This window comes from Stegostoma tigrinum, chromosome 35 (genome assembly GCF_030684315.1).
Source record: "Stegostoma tigrinum isolate sSteTig4 chromosome 35, sSteTig4.hap1, whole genome shotgun sequence".
Classification (NCBI taxonomy): domain Eukaryota; kingdom Metazoa; phylum Chordata; class Chondrichthyes; order Orectolobiformes; family Stegostomatidae; genus Stegostoma; species Stegostoma tigrinum.
This window is the reverse complement of record NC_081388.1, coordinates 22,691,781-22,714,247: the sequence shown is the minus strand read 5'-3', so window position 1 is coordinate 22,714,247 and position 22,467 is coordinate 22,691,781. Positions and strand designations below refer to the sequence as shown.

Genomic DNA, 22,467 nt, shown 5'->3' with positions numbered 1-22,467 from the left:
TTAAGGGGCTGTAATGCCTGAAGCATACCAGATGTGAGGTTTGAGTGTTTCTTCTTGTGTGAGAATCTAGAACCATATATCACTTAAAAAATCAAGATTTACCCATTTAAGACAGATTAGGCAGCTACTCCCCCACCACTCACGCCCTTGAAAGTCTTTTTCAAACCCTATTCCTAAACCAAAAAATAAACTGAAGAAAAGTCCTTTAAGAATTTTATGGCATAAGTCAACAAATTCTCATTAAGTAAGGGTGGCCTAAAAAATGCAAACTTGAAGTTACAATTAGATCAGCTACCAGTTTATTAAATGGCCTACTCCGACTGAATTGTGTTTCTAAGCACCAGCAATAAAGACAAGTAAAGATTGAGAAGATTTGTCACTCGGTTTGTGGATAAGGTTATAGATTTGCTTGCTGAGTCAGTGGGTTTGATTGCAGGTGTTTTGTCCCCCTGCCAGTTAACATCCTCAGCACACTTCTGGTGAAGCGTTGGTGTTCTGTCTCGCTGGTTACTTATGTAACTCAGTTTTCTGGGGTGATTGGCAATATTTCCGGTTCTGTTTTTCAGTGGTCTGTATATCAATCCAGTTCAATGTGTTTGTTAACGGACTTCCAGTTCGAATGCCAGATGTCCATGACAGACCATAACAAGATGGCACAACACGGCCAGACACTAGTCACTCTACCGTATATGACCACAAGACTACTCAGACCCTTAGCTATCAGGGTAGCCCACGAACAAACAACCACCCTGTGACAGCTACTGATGAACAGCAAGCATCCCATACCCACAGTCTATAGAACTAACATAAACATACAAAATATCATGCAAAGGACTGAGACAAACACTATATAGGCCAAAGTGCAAAAAGACTGACAATAAGGATACACGAACACCAACTAGCCACCAAGAGAGGAAACCACTTCTCACTAGTCTGAATATACACAAAAGGAGGACACAAATTCGACTGGGACAACACATCCATAGAAGCACAAGCCAAACATAGACATACCAGGGAGTTTCTGGAGGCCTGGCATTTCAACTGGATTTCTATTAACAGACAAATTGAACTGGGCCTGAAATATAAACCACTGAAAAACAGAACAGGAAGTGATGCCAACCACCCCAGCAAACTGAGGCTTATAAATAACAAGTGCAACAGAACACCAATGCTTCATTGGGGACACACTGACAATGTTACCTAGAAGGGTGACAAAACGTCTGCAATCAAACACAGGCCTCATAAAACTTGCTGCTGCTTCCACATTGAGGTCTTCAAAACTGCAGCATTACCAATACAGTAGAATGATATCAAAAAATAACAAAAATCACTACTCCAGATTTAAATGGGCTCACAAGGCAATCTGATATCCATGACACCAAGACAGCTTTTCACTGCATATTTTATTTGCATATGTGGTGGCCAACAAGAAACGAATGTTACAACTACTACTTCGCTCACAAGCAGCAACCAGTCCAGACCAAATAGGTCAATAGCAGCAGTATCAGCAACATTGGCCCCAACAGAACAAGTGTCTCCGAGCTGTAATCTGTGCATTACACAGGATTCATTAAAATTTGAGACAAATGGAAGAAGTCAGACTCAACATGTAGAGAACACCATTGTGGTTTCAGCTCAGAATTCAAAAAAACTGAACATAAAAGCGTATGTTCAAATTGATGCAAATCCCTCACCCAAACCCAAAACATGAAAAACTCAGCAGTCTGCATACACCTCCCATCACCCCAAGAATGGGCTCAGGTTGAAGGAACAAAACATTTGGCTTTTGAGTCACAGAAAGACTACTCAAATATGAAGTCACTGCCAGTCAAAATTTAAAAAGACACATGGAAATATCAACAATAATTTTGATTAGGGTCTCCACTTTTTATTTTTATATGCATGTTCCAATTTTACAACGATATGAACTAAGTCAGTCCTACAGATGAGTCTCACCCCATTGTTTTGTAGAATTTTCAACAAACCATGTTGCAGATTCTCTCTTCCCAAGTATTGTGTAGGGTCCAGTTCCAAAGGCAGTGGTAGCTCACTCACTCCCAACAGTCCCTCTCCCATGAAACGAGCGCCACAGGCCTCAACTGAGACCAAGATCATCAGGAAGCTGCTCAACAGGATATCACTGCAGTGTCCCAATTGGGTAACTTGGCACCTTCCCAGCTGTGTGGCTCAGCACCATAAAGAATGATGCACATTATCTCAAGGAAGCAATGGCGGGGGGGGAAGTACTAAGCTCTCAGTCTGACAATGGAGAAGGTGTCACTTGCACAGATGCCAGCTGATCCAGTTACTGCACAGGAGTAAAGCAGCCTGCATGCTCTCAAAACCTGTGTGTGTTTTCATACAAAAAGCAGTTGATTGGTAAAGGACTTTAATCTTCCACTCAATAGATTGGTATATTGAACTTACGTGGACCCCTATGGGTCAGTGAACGGGATGCAGTCTGTAACTCAACACAGCACTTAAAACTAGCAGATATAGAAACAAAATACAAGTTTATTTTTCTTCACTGCTTTCCTTTTTAACTTCTTCATACACAGGATCCTCATCTTCCTTGCTCTTCTCTCCTTCCTCCTCTGCAGCCTTGGCATTTGGAATCCAGAGCCCAGAGTCAATACAGCGTTGCATATGGTACTTGGCTTCCTGAAAACAGCACAGTTAATTTAGTTTTCTGGTATATTTGAACTAGGGCTTCATTAAAAAGTAATGGCAAACAGTACTTGAAGATCTGAACCCTTCACCAAGACTTCCAAAGGAAAATTACATTGTGGGCAGCATCTGCAGTTTTTTTTGGCTTTGATTACATTGAGGGACGCTGGACAGTCAGTAATTGTTACAAATCCCACTCCCCAATTCAAATTCCTACATGGAATCTTTTATCTTTTAACTGCTGCATTTAAGTCTCCTCTTACCTCTGATCATAAAAATACAAAGACTTTGTCTCCAGGGCTTGAGTGCTGCTTTGAAACAATGTCAACATAACCGAGCTGAGATCACAAATTCAACAAGGGCATGGGTTGAATCCACGAGCATCTTGTCCAAGCCAGTGGGGCCCTTCATAGGTTGTTTTCCCCCTTTCCAAGTTGCCACTCTCACAGGCAGACATTCTAGCTGTTAGAATTAGCCATGATATTCAACTACTGGGAGATGTCTACAAATGGCACTAACATGACATCAAATCTCTTACATCCAAGTGCAGGTGCTGTCAAAAATGGTAGTGAAAGCAGGTCTCAAAGGAAAAGATAGCGCACACACACACAGAACTGATGATTCCAGGTTAACCAGCAAGCAAACTCATACACATTGATACACAAATTACAGGAAATACTCACTGTTGGGTCCATTTTACTAATTACATCTTGCAAAAGTTGAATATCTTTTGAATCAAAGCAATTCTTCATCTCCTGCAAAAAACAGAATATCAAGAAAATCAGAAGCAATCTTATACAAGTTTCAGATGCATTAAAACAGAGGCAGAATCTCACCTATAACCAAACGTTAATCATTTACTGAGTGGGGAGTAATTTGCTAAACCATTCAATCATGGCTAATCCTGAGGATCATGACGTACAGCAGCTCAGTTAACCTGAATTATCAAAAGCTGATCTCAAAAATTTTAAATATAAAACGGAAAATGAGGAAATCTGTGGAGTTAATGTTAGAAGTTTGAGGCTCTTCAGTTAAAAGGTCATTGATGTGAATTTCTCAGGCATTCATGGAATATGGATGTCACTGGTTAGGCCAACATTTATTGCACATCCCTAATTGTCCAGTGCAAGCCACACTGCAGTCAGTGTGCAGTCATATGTAGGCAAGACCAGGTAAGGATGTCATTTGTTCTCAATTGTTCTTGGGAAGGAAAAGTGAGTTTTTGCAGAATTGGTCACGAAGCCCTGTAATTTGGAGAAGGGAAGGAGAAACTTGTCTGGCATGAGACATTCACTCTGTATAAGAGTGCAGAAAAATCTCTTAATTGCCAGGGTACTTAGAAAAGATAAAGCCAGACACTGCTTCTGCTGAGATTTTCTTATCAACTGGAAGATTTACTAAGTACCCCCCTCTTACTGGTGACCAACTTCACAGTGCTCACTTTATCAACTGAACACATGATGGATTTGGAAAGGTAGAGCTACTTAAAGCAACAGATTTGTACGGTATACCTTTTGTAAATATCAAATGGGGGGGGGGGGGTGGTCAGTCAACAACTTAAGGGGCAAAGAAGGAAGGAACTATCTAATGCATCTTTGGCACAACTCCACAGGTCACTCTTCAAGGTGGAAGCAAAATGAGAAAATCATATACTCACATCAGGAAGGCTTTCATACACCTCCACAGGATCAAGCCCACCAGGTCCCAACCGCTTCTGTCGTTCCTCCTCTTCATATTCCTTCATCGCCTTCTCTATCCTTGCCTGAGCACGACCTTTAACCCTCTCCTTGAATGATCCGAGCTCATCGTTAAATGCCTCAACATATTGTTTATCAGCTGTCTGAAAAATGGAATTGAAAAACAAGTCAATGTGGCCAGACTAAACAGCAATTTTCAAATGCAGCCCAAAAGGCCCCTCTCAGTGCACCCAATCATGCTGCATCAGGCTCCACAGAATCCCAAAAGGAGCCATCCTTCATCTCAGCTGATCGAAGAAAGGTCAGCACAACAATGCGACCAAAGAATATTAGTCATTGCATCAATGGCATTGGCATATCAGGGAGGAAATGGGGGAAATATAGTACACTTAGTGTCACGACACTAGCAAGCCTGAACCCTAGGCCAATATTCTAAATATACAGATTTGAATCCCATCATGGTCAGTGGTGAAATTAGAAGCAAAAGAGAGTTCAGAACAAAGAGCTGGCCTAAAAACAGCCACCTAACCACTGTGGGCTAACAATATGGAGCTGGAGGAACACTGCAGGCCAGGCAGCAGAGAAGCTGACGTTTTGGATCAGGACCCTTCTTCAGAAGTGGGGAAGGAGAAGGAAGCTCAGAAATAAAGAGTGGAGGGGTGGGGCTGGAAAGGTAGGTGGGATGGTGAAAGGCGAGTGCACTTAGGGAGTGGTTGGGATTAGTGAGTGAGGTGGATGGGACAAATAGGTGGGAAAGATGATGGGCAGGTTGTGTCAGATCAACAAGGCAGGGTTGGTTATAGGATAAGGCCGGGTTGGGGAGATTTTAACACTGAAGTCCACATTTAGGCCATTGGGCTGTAGGCACCCAAAGCAGAACATGAGGTGCTGCTCCTCCAGTTTGTGGGTGGCATTGTGGCACTGGAGGCGGCCCAGGATGGACATATTACTCAGGGGGCAGGGAAAGAGTTAAAATGGTTCAGAGTCAGAAGTTATCGTCATCTGTCACATACAGAGCATAGATGCTCTACCCAACAGTCTGAGCCTCCACTTGGTCTCACTAACGTAGAGGAGGCCACATTGGGAGCAACGGATGCAGGAGACCACTGACAGACACTTCCTGCAGTTGCAGGGAAGGATGCCAGGTGAGAGGGGTTGGTGGGGAGTGTGGAGTAGACGAGGGAGTCACAGACAGTGGTTCCTACGAAAGGCAGATATAGGTGGGGAGGGAAATATCTCTTCGGTTGTGGGGTCAGACTGTAGGTGGCGGAAAATGCTCCATTGATGTGGAGGTTGGTGGGGTGATATATGAGGACAAGGGGGATTCTGTGTTTTTATTGGCAGGGGAAGAAAAGGACATAAGGGCAGCGGTGCGGGAAACGCAAGATCCATTTGAGGGCATTTTCGATCACAGAAGGGGATGGGCAGGGAGAAGAGTTATGGTCTTTGAAATAGGAGGACAACATCTGAGATTTGTGGGAGTGGAACATCCCATCTTGGGGACAGATGTGGTAGAGGCGGAGGAATTCTTGCAGGAAGGTGGGTGAGAGGTGATGTTCCAGGTAGCTGTGGGAGTTGGTGGGCTTGAAACAGATGTCAGTTTCAAGGTGGTCACCACAGACAGAGACAGAGGGGTCCAGGAAGGAGAGGGAGCTACTGGAGATGGTCCTGGTGAACTTGAGGTTGGGGTGAAAGGTGTTAGTCAAGTTGATGAACTGCTCAAGTTCCTCGTGGGAGCACAAGGCAACGCTGATACAGTCAGTCATTGATGTGATGGAGGAAGAGGTGGGGGATAGTGCCAGTGTAGCAGCAAAACATGGACTGTTCCTTGTATCCTACGAAGAGGCAGGCATAGCTCGGTCCCATGGCCACCCTGTTAGTTTGTACAAAGTGCAAGGGGTTAAAGGAATAATTGAGGGTAAGGATGAACTCTTAAGCAGATGAGGGACGGGGCTGTGGGGAGACAGACTGGGATTGTCTTAAAACTCAGCTGTTTCTCTGATGTCCTCCAGAGAACAAAGCCCACCATCCTTATTTGATCTGACCTACAGAAATGTAGTTGACTATTAACTGCCATGGAAAATGAGGAATGGGAAATAAGTCTTAATGCTACAACTCGGCAATTCAGTTCTGAGAATTGCTCGGATGCCAGACTGAATAGTACTGAACTCCCCACACCTTCTGAGAAGATCTATATTGGATCTCAAATGTTCAAGATTGAGATCAATGGATTTCTATTAGATCTTTTATAGCATGTGCATTAAGCTGAACACAGTTCACATGTATCAGTACGATCTTAGTTAACAGGCAAAACAGAAAAAGGAATTATTACTTTTTCCTGTTCTGATTTGAATAAACAGGACTGCTGACTTGTTTCCCCTTGTTTATATAATCGCATTCCCAACTGCTGTCCTAAACAAAAACAAGTAAAATGAAATGAAATGGCATTCCCAAAGCTTGTTCTGATTTAAGTGAATACTGGAACAATTGGAAATGTGTTCAGGACAAATAATAAAAGATGGTGGATGTGATGTGCAAGTTAGGAAGATAGAGTTACCCAGAAGTAATTTTGTGAAGGTGACGGATGTGGAATAAAGAAAACCCAAGTTTCTAACAGGGAGAAAAAAAGACTAGCAAATTTCTCCATTCCTGTCTACTCAACTCTGGGCAGCAAACAAAAACCTGTAGAAGGAAACAGAGGCTTTTGAGACATGAATACTCCAAATATGCTCATAATTACAGACACAGTCTATAAGACAACAGTTGTGGTGAAAATTACAAAAGCAGAAAGGATTATTTTTAAAAAGTGACATCCAGAAAAAAACGTCAGAATTTAAGACATTTAACCAGAGCTGACAGGCTCATCTCTGGAGGCCAAAATTTAAAGTAACAGAAAGAGGGGTCAACTACAACGTAGTTTGATTACGAACTTCAGACAGGAGCTACAAGGGTTGAGAGAGGATGGTACAAGCCAGACAAGTAACATTACCGTGGCAACAGATCACCAGCTACTAACACGTATAAACAGGACTGGAAGGGATTCCGCTAGAGAACTTTTCCGATCTGCAAGTCTAATTCCATCATCGAAATCCATGCAAGTTATTTCGGAGTTGTAATTTGTTAAGGTGATAATTTCAAGACTGGGGGCATATTTTTAAAGAGGAGAAAGATTTACAAGACTTGAGGGGCAATTTTTTTTGAAGTAGTAGTGATTCTTGTGGGGAATTATTTTCCTGACGAAGTGGTGGATGCAGGTCATTGCAACGATATCTGAATAAGTACATGAATATCAAATGTTTGAAGGGATATGGGCCAAGAGTACACAGGTGAGGCAAGTTTAGTTTGGGATTATGGTCAGCAAGGACTTGTCGGACCGGAGCACCCGTTTCCGCGTTGTATGACTCAATGACTGTGATGCTAGAATGTTAAATCTCTCAGGGTCAAGACGGCTGAGGTGGCTGGAGTCCATGTCAGCAGTTGTTCATCCACATTTTCTCACTTTCTTCCCATAGATTCAACTTTTACCACATGACTGTCATGTTCGCAATGTGAACTCCATACCAAAACATTTTGGCCCTTTCAAATATGCCACCAAATGTCTCTCGACACTGGGTTAGAGTCCAACAGGTTTATTTAAAATTGCAAGCTTTTGAAGCACTGCTCCTTCATCAGGTGTCCAAAAGGTGATTTTAGGTAAACCTGTTGGATTACAACTTGGTGTCATTAGGCTTATGGTTTGGTCCACCCCAGGTCACCACCAGCATCCCTACATCATGACTGAATGTACTGTAATAGCATGGATAGAAATTAAATGTAAATCTATCACTATGTTAAAGCAGGGAGCAAGGTTAACTATAAAAGGACTTTACCAATTTAAAATTCGTGGCCAACACAAAAGAAATAAACCCATTAAAAGACAAAGAAAACCTGCAAAGTCAATTCCTTCATCCAAAGGATCACTAAAATTAATCTCTGATAAAACATCTTAAACACCTAAGGGCACAGATAGGAATTCGTAGCTCACTAGGATTGACCTATTATGCATGTGGGATAAATGTCAACTGTCTCAAATTAAGAGATTTCCAGCCGTTTACGTACCTTAATTTTAGCAAAGAACTGTCGGAAACAAGCTCTGGGATCCACCTTAAGGCTCTTGGCTAGTTCCAGGATAAACTGCATCACTATTGTCTGGTGGGCTACCTGCTCCATCAGGGCATGCTTCTGCAAATAGAACCCATACAGATAACTTTAATACGGCGCAAATAAATCCTCTTGCCAAATCTTATGCAACCTCATCCTCTTTGGCTGCGCTGCAACAAACCCCCGACCAGAAATGTCCATTTTTACACATGTTGGAATCTCATTTCATGTGCAGTCTGAACTAATATACATTGATTTAAGGGAGATTGGGCTAACATTCAAAGGCCTGCACCAATTGTCTGCAATGAGCACGTACTCAAAGGAACAGAGTCAACATATCACACCATCTGCAGTGTGGAATAACAATGTCAGAAAATAAAATAATCAAGCTATACATTGACACTGGCTGAAAAAGGCATTTTACATCACATTATGTCTGTCCTCAGTAGCTGCTTCAAAATTATACAACTGTAAATCATCAACACCAAGGAATTCCCACAAAGTATACCTGCAACACATTAACTTAATTAACACATCAATATTAAACTTCCTGGGCCAAACTGTTGATAAAGACAGAACTAATTCTCCTGCTTGGATAATAAACCCCAAGCCCATTCCACATGTAAAAATCAGACCTGTTCAGAACCAAAAAGGAGCTTTAGACATGAACTGAAGTACCAAATGAGTACTTTGCATCCAAGTCCTTGTGGAAGAGGCCAAAGTGGAGACAATGAATAGTGAAAACTAAAAGGCATTAGAAAGGATGAACGCACATCAAGTTGACAAACAGCCATTATGGAGCTGATACAGGAAGGAAAATGCATATTTGAGGTGGTCTCACTAACAATTCTAATGACAGGCAGTACCCAGGTGCAAATGAAATCTGTTCAAGTCCAATCGCAAGTCAATTTGTAAGCAAATTGGAACACAACATAAAATATCCAAGTACTTTAAAATTACATCCCTATAATGGGATCCCATTGTAAAGTCTGACATTTGTAAATCAGGGACCCCCTGAATGTTGGAGCCATTTTCACAAGTTGAGGAGTCAAAGTGGCACTTATTTCTCAATTGTTTTTTTAAGAATGAGCCACAAACCCAAATATAATTTCCTCCAGGGCCAGCCAAAGAAGTGAAAGAGAAGTGATCAGGACCAAACAAAATAGGTCCAAGAGTGCTGAGGGAAACTATAGAGACATTGACCATAATATTAAAAAGTCTTAAAGATAGTGGAATCAAGGGTTATGGGGATAAGGCAGGAACAGAATACTGATTGTGGATGATCAGCCATGATCATAATGAATGGTGGCACTGGCTCGAAGGGCCAAATGGCCTACTCCTGCACCTACTGTCTATTGTCTCAAGTACAAAGGTGATGCCAGAGGCCTGCCAATATTACAGCTTTGTTGAAACCAAGTATACAAGGATAAACCCAGCAACTACAAATCAGACAGTTGAACCTCCATAATGAGAGCTTCTATTTAAAAGATCCAGTGCAAGATTTAATTGTGACTTGGACCAATGGTGCTTAATTAAGAAAGCCAGCACACATGTTACAGGCAAATTGCATTTCACAAATCCAAGATGTTCCAATCAGGTGAAAAAAGTTGAGAGATAATGTTGCTGTTGTCCTTGTGATTTCCCAAAGCCGTTTGAAAAAGATTCTTTAAGAAGTACTTTTATGAAATGCGAGATTACAGCCTTAGACAGCATTTGCCAAGCATTTCCAATTGCCCAACCAAGTTGTAATGGACGACCATCTTAGACGTGCTGTCACCTGCGGTGGGTAGGTAGATCCACAATGCTGTCAGGAATGGAGTTCCAGGATTTTCATCCAGCAACAGTAAAGGAACAACAATGTATTTCCAAGACAGGATGGTGACTGGTTTAGATGGAAACTTGCAGGTTATAGCATTCCCATGTATTTGTTACATTTATCCTTCTGCGTGACGAAGGGAGCCTTGAGTCGTTGCAGTGCATTTTTTAGACAGTACACACTGCTGCCACTGTACATTGGTGGGAGTTAATGTTCAAGGTGGTGGATAAGCTGCCAACCAACTGACAGGTTTGTCCAAGATGATATCAAACATTTCCAATGTTATTGGTGCCGCATCCATCCAACCAAGGAGTGAAAACCACATAATGGACTTGTCAAGACCATGAAAACAAAAAGATTGTTGTAACATGGAGTTATGAAGGTGGCTGAGTGGCGGAAGTTGCTAAGTAGTAGTAACTAATTGGCTTTCAGAATGGAAGAGTTTTTGACATGCTTTCTCAGGAGTTGATTTTAGGCTTCCTGCCTTAATGACCAAGACATAGCTGTACAGGGAATAATTTTACTAACTGCAACAGATAGAACACTTCAAAAGATTGTGAACTTCATGGAGGATGGTGATGGAGTTAAACAGGGCACTGGGAAGCTGATGGAATGGGCAAATGTGTGGCAGGGGAAGTGTAACGTAGAAGTGTGGTAGTATAAAGGAGGAGAGATAATATAAAATAGGGTGGAGGAACACGGGTTCAAGGATTTATGAACAGAAACTGTTGAAGGTGGCAGGGCAAGCTGAGAAATAAGCTCGAGTTGATGAATAGAAGCAGAGGGTACATAAACGAGGTTTTCATAAACCCGGACCTAATTCTGTTTCAATCTCAAATGATGGATTGTGTGCAATTCAATGCGCCACACTTAGGAAGGATGTGATGGCCTTACAGATGGGTGCAGAAGACAAAAATGGCTTGGAGCATAAACTGGTGAAACCTGAGACACTCTTTAGATAAGGAAGAGTTGATAGAATATTTGATACAGGTGCTTAAAATAGAGCAGTCCAGATAGAAAAAAGAAATTGAAAAACTGCATCCATAGAACAATTTGAAAGGAGTCAGAACAAAAACTGATTTAAGTTGACAGACTGAAGACAAATCTGCAGTATTTTAAAAGCATTATATTCTGAAATCTGTGTATGTAGTGGAGTCACTATTAATTGTGACTTTTGAAAGGAAATTGGCAGGTATAGGAACAGACAAAGCAATTGGATACACCAAGGAGCTTTTACTGATGCCAAATAACCTTGTTCTCCAATTCTAATTCTGAATGTCAGTAGGAGCTTGGCTAATCTGAAATCCAGATTCCTTCATTGATTCAGTTCTCTGAAGCTTGAACACGAACTTCAAAAAGCAATGCAAACCAGTTGCTCTTTTCTTCATTTGGACAACGTATATTTGCCTGGTAAGGTGCGCATTTATTGTCCAAGCCTAATCACTTATGGTGGTGGCAGTCAGCTGCCTCCTTGAGAATATTTCAGACGGCACTTGAAATCAACAGCAAATTTGCTGACCTCAAGTCACATAGGCCATATCAGGTAACAGCAGATTTAGTTTCTGGAGGGCATTCACGAACTAAATGTATCTTTAACATCTGGTAGTCAGATGCTTGCCATTACTAACATTAGTTTTTATTCTGAATTTATTTAACTAACTAAAGTTAAATTCCCAACTGCCAACATGACCTTCATTCGCTTGGCACTTAATGAACAAAGAAGTCAAAACAGCCTAACTCAGTGTACCTCTTCAACTTCTAAATCAATGCACCAGATGACAAGGTAGTTCGCAGTCTCCTCACACACAAGATGGGGATTATCAGAGAGGTATTTCTGGCTGTCGTCCCAGCGACTTAACATACCTGTGAACAGACAAACAAGTAGTTAATTTATTTTCATCTCCTTTGATCCTAGCCAACATTCAGTTCCGCAAGTCCCTGCACCACCTTAGCTGATGTGACAATTCATACAAGCAGCTGCCATGAGCCATCGCTGTTAAGCTGATCTGGTCTTCATCTGAACTTCCGCAAACATGCAAAGAGTCTGACAAAGAATCACAATTTAGTACCACCACCCAGACTTAATGGTTTTGTTATCTCACTGTCTCTGTGCATGCATTAACTTAATCTGAGAAGTTTGTGGCACTTGATTACGCAATGCAAAGAACAGAAAGGCCAAAATGAATTGAGCCTGTGGCAAGGCAATGAGTAATGAATAAACAAGAGTGAAAAATGCACGAGCTAATTTTCATATTGGAAACATCAATAGCGCAGAATAGCAATCAAGCTGGTCATTGATAAAAGAAAGATGTTTAGCTGACGTTGAATTTGCTAAATGGTGCCATATACCAAACCCAGAACAGAACACTTAATACAAAGACAGATAGAACAAATGAGGAAAGGTAAAAATGTGCAAGAAACAAATACATTCTGAACAGCATAAACAATCCACTAGTTGCTGGATATATGTTATTCAGGACAGATTCAATAACAACCCGCCTTGACTCCATGAGAGACTAGGTATGCAACAAGACACTAAACTGGCCGGTTAGGGTGGTTTGGCTGTGCTAAGTTGTCCCATAGTGCCCAGGGATGTGCAGATTAGGGTGGATATAGGGGAATGGGTGTGGTTGGGACACTCTGTGGACTTGCTGGGCCGAAGGGCCTGTTTTCCCGCTGGAGGGACTCTATGATTCTATGAATTTATGAATCTGATTTCCCATCGCAGGCACAGAATGTTTGTTATATCACATGGACTACAGTACACCAGCCAGCTTCTGAAAACCCAACTCAGTTATTATACTGGCCACTTTATTTCCACTTACCAAAGTGCTTGATCTGTTTCTCATATTTTTCAACAAATGTTTTGTGTTTTTTTTCTTTATCTTCCTCTGTTTCAATTTTGCTTGATTCTGGAGTTATATTAATAACACTCTGAAGCATAGAAACAAGACAAAAATCAATGTTCACACCACGTCCAATTTTCGTCTGTCAATCTGAGTTAGCAAACCAACATTAGAAAGACTTGGCCTATAACAGTAGGATATTGACAATCAGCATGACAGCTATATTCACAACAAGAAAAAAGGTGGCTTGGTCTGCCCTCGATCCCACAGTCTTATTCAAAAAAGGACACCAGGGGAGAACTCCCTCCTTTCCTGTCCAAATATTTACTCCTCAACCATTGCAAGCGCACACTGAGGTTTTTCAGAACTTGATTTAAAATAGTTGTGTTTGCAACATCACAAGTGGTTTCTTCTCCCAGTAACCAATTCAGAATGAGTGCTGGCATACGTTAAAACATTTTGTTCATAAAACATTTGTTATGTAACAAAACAGAACATACAGGGTAGGAATTAACTACCATCACTGGAGAAGTACAATTAGACCAACTAAAGGGGCCTAAGGCAGATAGGGCCCTGATGGTTTGCATTCCAGGATCTAAAAAGATGCTGCAACAGAGATTGGTCATAATGTTCCAAAAATCCTTGGACCCTAGATAAGTATCAGAGGTTTGAAAAACTGCTTTGTGACACCTCTATTCAAAAAGTGAGGGCAGCAAAAAGTAGGTAACTGTAAGATGATTGGCCTCATTGTTGCAAAACTACTGGAATCAATTATAGCACAAAACATTTGAAAAATCATAATCTAATCAAGCAAAGTCAGCACAGCTTCACGAAAGGGAAGCTGTTTCTGACTGACGTACGAGAGCTTTTTCTGAAGAACTCTCAATCCAAGTAGACAGAGGGGAAGCATTAGACATGCTCTATTTGGAGGTTCAGAAGACATTAAACAAGTTATGTAACAAAAGGTGAAGTCTTAAGACAGGTGTTGGAGATAGTATACTGGCTTGAATAGACGACTGACGATCAGCGTGTAGGAAAAGGGGTTCTTTTTCAGGGTAACAACCTGGAATCAGTGGGGTTCAATAGGGACCACTGCTGGGGCAACAATGCTGACAATATATTAAAGATCTGGAAGGAGGAAGTAAATGTACTGTAGCCAAATATGTAGAGGTCAAAAATTTGTGGAAAGACAAGTTACGAGACGAATACCAACAGTTTAAGAGAGATATTTTGATTGGTTAAGCACAAATCCAAAAAGTTATCCTCACAGAATATAATGGGGGAAAATATGAAGTTATTCATCATGAAAGGGACAGCCAAAGAAAAAATATTGCTTCAGAAGAAAAACTGCAGAAAGCTACAACATAAAGGGACTTAGAGGGTACTTCTGCATGAAACACAAAACCAGCACACAAACACAGCAGGTAAATCAGGAAGAATAAAGCAATGTTGGTCCTTATTTCAAGGAGGGTGGCGTATAAGAATATTGAGGCTTTACATGCAATGGGCTTCTGTTGCACAATCATAGTGCATTAACTCTCAGCAGAAGACCGAGGTTCAATATTGACCTACTCTAGGGATGAAATCTCTGGGCAGGTTGATTAGACAATTAATTTGACTGCAATTTTACAAGTTGAGACCATATTTGAGATAGTAAGTAGTTTTAATCCCCTTATTTAAGGCAAGGTACCATTTCATTGGAGGTTGACTCGAATGATGGCCACTTTGGAGTGATTGTCTTGTGAGCAAAGGTTAAGCAGGTTGGGACTCTGCTCATTACAGTTAAGAATAATAAGAGGTGATCTTACGTTAACATCGAAGATCAGAGTAGGTCATTCAAACCCTCTAGCTTGCTCAGCCATTCACTGTGATCGCTGTGTTGAACAGTGAGCTCAATGCTCTAATTCTACCCTCCCACCAATCTCACTGAAACATATCAGATCCTCAATGAGCTTGACAGGGTAAACATTGAAGATGTTTTGTCTTCTGGGGAGGTCGAGGACTATCTAAGAATAAATGGGCACCAATTTAAGAATAAAAGTGAGAAATTGAGGTTTGAGACTCCTCAGAATTCTCTGCCAGAAAGAGCAGTAGAGGCAGAGTCCTCGTGCTTATTAGATACATTCTTGATCGGTTTGGGATGCAAAGGTTACAGGAAAAGAACAGGAAAGTGAACAGATCAGTCATGATCCTGTTAAATGGTGGAGGTGGTTTGAGGGGCCAAACAGCCTACTCCTATTTCTTATAGTTTTAGATTTTAACACAGCAACTAACCTTGCTGAATCCCTCTTTACTCAGCGTATCTACATTCCACGGCATTGCCTTTTCTTTCTTCATCAGCGAAATCCCTTTCTTATCCCATTCCTTCTCTTCCTTTTTCAGTTGTTTGAGCTCAGCTTGTAACTTTTCAATCTCTTTCTTTGCATCGTCTGTTTCCAGCAGCTGCAAATCCTTCAGCTTCTTCTGGCACTCATTGAGCTTACGCTTACAATCCCCACACGCCTTCTCATACTCCTCTCTTTCTCTCTGTGCTTCCTCCATCCGCTCAATACGAGCCTGCAACAAACAAGTACTGCTTCTTTAAGTAATTTTCAGAGAATTTTCAAAACCAAAATCAGCAAAAAGATATTATGCAGTCGTGATATTTAAAGTAAGTGGACATTTATGAAAATACAGTATCATTGTGATGATTAATTACTTGAAATCATGGTACAGCTGCACGTGATACAACATGGAATCACTGCTACAAACACAACCTGAAATCAAGGGCAGACACGTTACACTGTCAAATTCTTGGGTCATTGAGTCATTAAAGCGTATTTGTTTGTCTCAGGCTCCACCAACATCCAAAAGTCCAGAAATGCTGTTTTTCTTTTGTAAACGAGTAACATGACAGGGAACAAGCAGATACTTGGGTTCCACCAAAAACAGAAGTTAAGGGTCGAATCACTATTCCAGAATGCATCAACACATTCTCAACTCAGTACAGTCTTGGAGCAATTATGTGTTTTCCGAGATGTGCACATTAAGATCAGGCAAGAAAGCCCCGCTGTTCAGGTGAATATTCATACTCCCACACCAGAACTGGAACAGAAGGAGGCAAGAACCATCAACCTACATGCCAGAGACGTTCAACTTCCATGTAATTCAATGGTTATTATGGGAAACCTGCTCTGAACAAATTAAATGCTAAGTTGGCCTGCACAAAAACACTTGCACATCTCTATTCATCTATTACTGAAATAATATGTACACAAGCATTCAGGCTCTTTATACCGTTAGTACAGAGCTCCAAATATTCCATACGGAACACATTTGGAAGAGCAAACACAAAACATATTCCAGAGAGTGGGTGGACGCAGAAATTCACACCTCAACAAGAATTTCACTAAAATCAAAGTCACGGCTTCAGTTTATCTGCTGTGCTCGGCACAAATGATTTGAGTATTATGCTATGATAACAAACAGTCCAACTTAAAACAGTTTGCCTCATTCAATCCTAGCTGAGACAATGCCTTCAGGGCTCAAATTGACTGGTTCTGTAGCCAAGTGTATAGCGAAAGTCAGGTTACTAAAGAGCATTGGGAAGAAAGCAGCAAGAGGCTTCCTCAACTTATAAACAATTCTTTAACTACAATATGCAAATATATGCAGGATAAATGTAACAGCAGAGAGGCTAACGGTTTGGAGAACAATGCAATAATTCTGACAAGCTCTCAAATGCACAGACATCCTCTTAGTCTCTGAACGGATTGTTTTTCAATTTTAAAGTCAAGGAATCATCTCTCAAAGTTTTGACATGACCTAAGGCTTTGAATTCAAACAAAACGACATGACCCACTATCACTCATATCCTTACATACAGATAAGGAAGGACACCACTTTGATTGGGACAACACATCCATCCTAGGACAAGCCAGAGACATGCACGAGAATTCCTAGAAGCATGGCATCCCAACCGGAATTCCATCAACAAACACATTGGCTCCAAGTCAATCTACCATCCCCTGAGAAAAAGAACAGGAAATGACATCACCAACCCAAGGAAACCGAACCAGATAAATAGAAAGCGGGACATAACACCAGCGCTTCGTCGGAGGCTCACTGATGATGTTACCTAGAATGGTGACGAAACGTCTGAAAACTAACCTTCCAGCTCAGCGAGCAAACTCACATCCAGAACCTCAACCTGAGCTACAAATCTTCTCAAAACTCGCTAGCTTTGAATTCAGTCTAGTGCTGGGACACAGGAATGAACTTATTCCTAGATTACCTATCCAGTTGATACAACACACAACAGCAAAGCCTTCACTGCTCAGTGATATAGATAAATTAGCTGGAGACCAAATAATCCCAAATACTTATCCAAATGGTTCAGCAATGATGTTACATGATTGACAAATCCACTTAACTATATAAAACAAAACTCATATGTAGGACTCAAGTGCTCCGCTGTATCATGGGATTTCCTCTGAAAAAGTCATCACGCCTGAACAAATATTAAACCTAAACATGTTGATAAAAAATAAATACTAGGGCACTTCAACCCTAGCTTACAAAATGACATTTCCACAGAAAATGTTACTATCTTTAAGTATGAACTGTCGTCAAAAACTGGCTGTTTTTCCACTGCCAAAGAACTTATGAATTCTGAGTAGGACTAGGCAATCCAGCCCCTTGAGCCTGCTTAACAAAGATGTCTTCATGGTTACCTTAACTGAGATAAGTTGTTTTTCAAATACCAAATTTACTAAATTGATGTGAAGCCCCACCATCTGCCATGATAGGATTTGCACTGATGTCTCCAGAGCATTTGCCTAGACCTCTGAACTATTAGACCAGTGACATTACAATTGTCATGATCTCCTAGGCAAATTATAAGATAAAAATCACAGTCACTTATGTTGCTTGCTTTATAATTGTCATACAAGTGCTTGAACATGCATGTGCCCCATGTGCCGAAAACTCTGATTTGATATTTGATATGAAGAAATGCAGGAGAAATGTCATATTCTAATCAGGAAACAGTTGATGGCAACAATTCTTACCCCCATTGTTCCTTCGACACAATACTGAATTATTCTCATGAGTCATATGGTTGGACATGGTTCTAACAAAGCAGCTTTTCTTTCATCTATGTTTTCATGAGAATCCTGTCTCTGGCTCTTCTTGAAGTGTTGATGGGATAGAACAGTTCCCCATTCAGTCATTAGTTATTATAAAGTATGAAGATTAGACAAAGTCAGCTCCAGCAGTAAAGGACTTTTGTTCTTAAGGAGTGACACTGGATGTAATGTTAACTTTGATTTCTCTCCACAGATGCTGACAGACCTGCTGACTTTTTCAGACATTTGTTTTTGCTTCTAATTTCTAACATCTGCAGCTCTTTCCTTTTTTAAAAAAAGGAGGATTTTTTTGTTTTGTTAGTATGTGAGATGCAGGTGCTGCTAGTCAGTTACATGTCTGTGGGTCTGGAGTCACACAGTGGTCTTTCTCCTCGAAAAGGACTAGTTAGAGGGTTTTTTACAACAATTGACAGTACAATGGTTACTATTAGTTTAGCTTTCTAATTCCAAAGTTCAAAACTTCACCTACCATGCCCCCAGAATATTACCCTGGGGCTCTAGATTATTAGTTCAGTGACATGGCCACCTTGCCAGTGAATATTGCTGTACAATGATCAAAGTCCCAGATTCAAGACTCTCCAGCCTCCTCTCCCCAAAGGTTAAAAGGAGTGGCACCTGTTTTGTCTGGAAACAGACCCCCTAATGAAAAGGCTAACGAGAAGGAGACTTCCTTTCTGAAGTCTGTGATTCGATTGTTCAACATGGTCCTTGTACTCCATCAAGGTCATTGTTTTTCAGCTTCATCACATCAGATCAGTTCCGGCATGACATGAATGTGTTCAACAACCTCACCATATCTGAAGCTTTTGTTCAACCAGCTATTCGCTCAGACTCACCAGATTTAAATAAACCAAGCATCTCAAGTTGGAACAAATGTACACAAGACTTGACACCAAGAAAACAAACCATTCCTACATACTTATCTATAGCTTCACTTTGAAGCCGAATGAGGGATTTCTGCTCAACATACATTGTGGAGGAAAGAATACAACAAGTACAAAATAAAGTATGCTGCTAACAAAGTTACAATATTCTGCTAGGAACCCAAAAACCACAATTTTCATCATTCTAAAAAACTGTGACACCAGAAAATTAACTATTAAAATGGTCCCAACTGATTTTAAAAGGCAGAGTAAGAAATAGTCATGCTGACCAATACAATTCGAGTGTTATATTTCAGGATTCAGTATGATCTTCCACAAGCTATGCTAGAAGGTGTTAACTTTTTATGGGAATACAGAATGACAAGAAAGAAAAAAAGAGTTTCTCTCAGCAAAAGATATTGGAGCAGAACTAGGCCATTCAGCACAGTGTGTCTGCTCCACTACTCAGTCATGGCTGATAATGTCTCAATACCACTCTCTTGCCTTCTTCCCTGATCCCCTCACTGATCAAGAATCTACCTGTCTTAAAGAGAAAGAATGACTAGGTCTCAACAGCTTTCAGCAACAATAAGTTACACAGATTCACCACCCTCTGGCTGAAGAAATTTTTCCCAGTCTCAGTTCTAAAGGGTTATCCCTTCATTCTGAGTTTGAGCCTCAGGTCCTCACCTTTGCTACGTGGTAACATCTTATCTACACCCATTCCATCCAGACCTCTTAACATTCTCCAAGTTTCAATGAGAATCCCCCTTCATCCTTCTGAAATCCATGTAGTACAGACTCAGACTCCTCAACCATTGCTCATACGACAAGCCCATCAGCCCTGGGGTCACTCCTGTCAGTCACCTCTGGACTGCCTCCCAAGACAATACATCCTTCCGTGGATACGAAGTCCAGAATTGCTCACAATACTCCAGATGTGGTCTTGCCAGAACTTTATACAAACACAACAGCACATCTGCACTCTGGTATTCCAATTCATTTGAAACGAAAGCAAATATGTCCTCCTAACTGTAAAATGAGCCTGCATGTCAACAGAATCCTGAACTAGGATGCCCAAGTCCCTTTGTGCTTCAGATTTCCGAAGCCTTTGGACATTTAGAAAATATTGTGCTAGCAACCCAAAACCGCAATTTCAAATCATTCTTGTTAGGAAATTGTGACACCAGATGATTAACAATTAAAGACGTCCAACTCATGTGAAAAAGGCAGAGTAAGTCACAGTTGACTCTCTATTCTTCCTTGTGTTGCATTTCACCAGCTACTTTGGTGCACACTCATCCAGTCGGTCCAGGTCCTTCTGTAGATTCAGCACCTCCTCAACACTATCTGCCTCCATCGATCTTAATATCATGTGCAAAAGCATAGACTATGGCCATGCGGTATTATTGCTGGACTGTTAATGCAGAAACACAAGTAATGTCTTGGAGACCCAGGTTTAAATCCTGTCACAGTAGATGTGGAATTTGAATTCAATAAAAAAATCTGTAATTAAGAGTCTAATGAAAATCAAGAAACTATTGTCAAGTGTCAGAAAAACCCATCTGGTTCAGTGATGTCCTTCAGGGAAAAGAACTGGCATCCTTAGCCAGTCTGATCTATACGTGGCTCGAGACGCAGAGTCATGTGGTTGACTCATAAGTGGTGTCTAGACAATTAGGATGGGCAATAAATCCCATCTCATCCCAAGCATGAATAAACAAAAAAAAAGACCAAATATGCCATCAGTTTCTTTGTTAATGCATGACATGAATAGCTGCGGTCCCAACACTGAGCTGTGAGGAAGTCCACTAGTCAGTGGCTGCCATCCTGAAAAAGGGCCCTTGAGCCCCCAACTCTGCCTGGAGAGCCAATCCCCTTTCCGTGCCCTAACACCATGGGATCCTACTCAGAGACCTGTGCAACACCTTGTCAAAGGTCTTGTGGAAATCTAAATGGAGGGATCAAGAATTTCAGGTAATGAAAGGAGTGTGGGCAGGGTGGGGGTGGACGAGGAGGTGGTGGTGGACGAGGAAGTGGTGGTGGGGGGTGGTGGACGAGGTGGTGGGGGGAGGAGGTGGTGGTCGGGGGGTTGGAGGTGGGCTGGTGGTGGTGGTGGGGGTTGTGGGGCGTCGCCGCTGGAGGGAAGGCTGTTGGGAGGTCGGACAGAGGGGAACGAAGTCTACCGAAGCGGCGGGGGGGTCAATCCGGGACTATTTGAAGGAGATGAGGATGGGGGGTGTATCAGGGCCCGGGGGTTTAAGAAGGTGATGGGGACGGGATAGATGGAAGCCGGCCCTGGTGGTGGGGGGAATGGAGGTGCCCGGCCCCGGAGTTTACCTGGTGCCGCCAGCGGAACAGGCTGGCCGTGTCAATGTTCGGGTGGGTGTCGTCCTCATCATCCGACACCTCGATATGGTCCCACACGCTATAATCCACCATCGTTTCCCCGTCTCCAATTGTCCCAGGCCCAGCTTCTAGAACACTCGCTGGGCCGCCTCTCTACACGTCACTTCCGGACACACGTCACTTCCGCCGACTGTCACCGCCCAGCTCCATGATGTCAACGTCTCCCTTGTCGGGACGGCAAAACCAGTCCCGAGGATCAGAGATAATGGGAACTGCAGATGCTGGAGAACCCAAGATAACAAAGTGTGGGGCTGGGTGGACACAGCAGGCCCAGGAGCAGACCCCGGCCCCAAAAATCAGTCCCGCCCTAAAATCAATCCCGCCCCAAAATCCAGTCCCTAAAATCAGTCGCGCCCCAAAAACCAATCCACAGGATCGGAACCCCTACCAACATCCAGTGTACAGGAATTAGACCACCCCAAAAACTGGCCACAGGAATAGACCACTCCAAAAACAGTCCATAGGATCAGACACCCCCAAAAATCTATCCGTGGGATCAGACACCCCCCAGAAACCAGACCACAGGATCAGACCCCCCCCTCAAAAACCTCCAAAAACCAGTCCACAGGATCAGTCCCAGCCCAAAATCCAGTCAACAGGCTTATACCCCCTCCAAAAACCAGACACTACGAACAGAGCCCCCCCCCGCCAAAAAACCAGTCCACAGGATCAGACCCCCTCTCAAAAACTAGTCATCGGGATCAAACACCTCCAAAGACCAGTCCACAGGATCAGATCCACCCCAAAAACCAGTCCCTAGGATCAGACACACCCCTCCCAAAATCCAGTCCCAAGGGTCAGACAGCCCCTCCCAAAAGCCAGTCCCAAGGATCAGACACACCTCTCCCAAAATCCAGTCCCAAGGGTCAGACACCCCCTCCCTACAACCAGTCCCTAGGATCA

The 22,467-nt window shown here is 42.1% G+C and overlaps 1 protein-coding gene across 2 annotated transcripts; it reads right to left on the bottom strand.

The window, feature by feature from the left end:
- Positions 1 to 1,863: 1,863 nt before the first annotated feature.
- On the bottom strand, positions 1,864 to 21,688 carry cdc37 (cell division cycle 37 homolog (S. cerevisiae)). 2 transcript variants are annotated; one of them, XM_048522157.2, is made up of 8 exons: positions 21,496 to 21,688; positions 15,441 to 15,722; positions 13,146 to 13,254; positions 12,068 to 12,183; positions 8,463 to 8,585; positions 4,325 to 4,507; positions 3,351 to 3,422; positions 1,864 to 2,661 (listed from the first exon to the last, which is right to left on the bottom strand). In XM_048522157.2, exons 1-8 carry the CDS (start codon positions 21,595 to 21,597, stop codon positions 2,515 to 2,517), a joined length of 1,134 nt encoding a protein of 377 aa, XP_048378114.1. In that variant the 5' UTR covers positions 21,598 to 21,688; the 3' UTR covers positions 1,864 to 2,514. The 2 variants fall into 2 exon arrangements, with proteins under 2 accessions (XP_048378114.1, XP_048378115.1); XM_048522158.2 differs by having other exon boundaries at positions 15,441 to 15,738; positions 21,496 to 21,675.
- Positions 21,689 to 22,467: the final 779 nt, after the last annotated feature.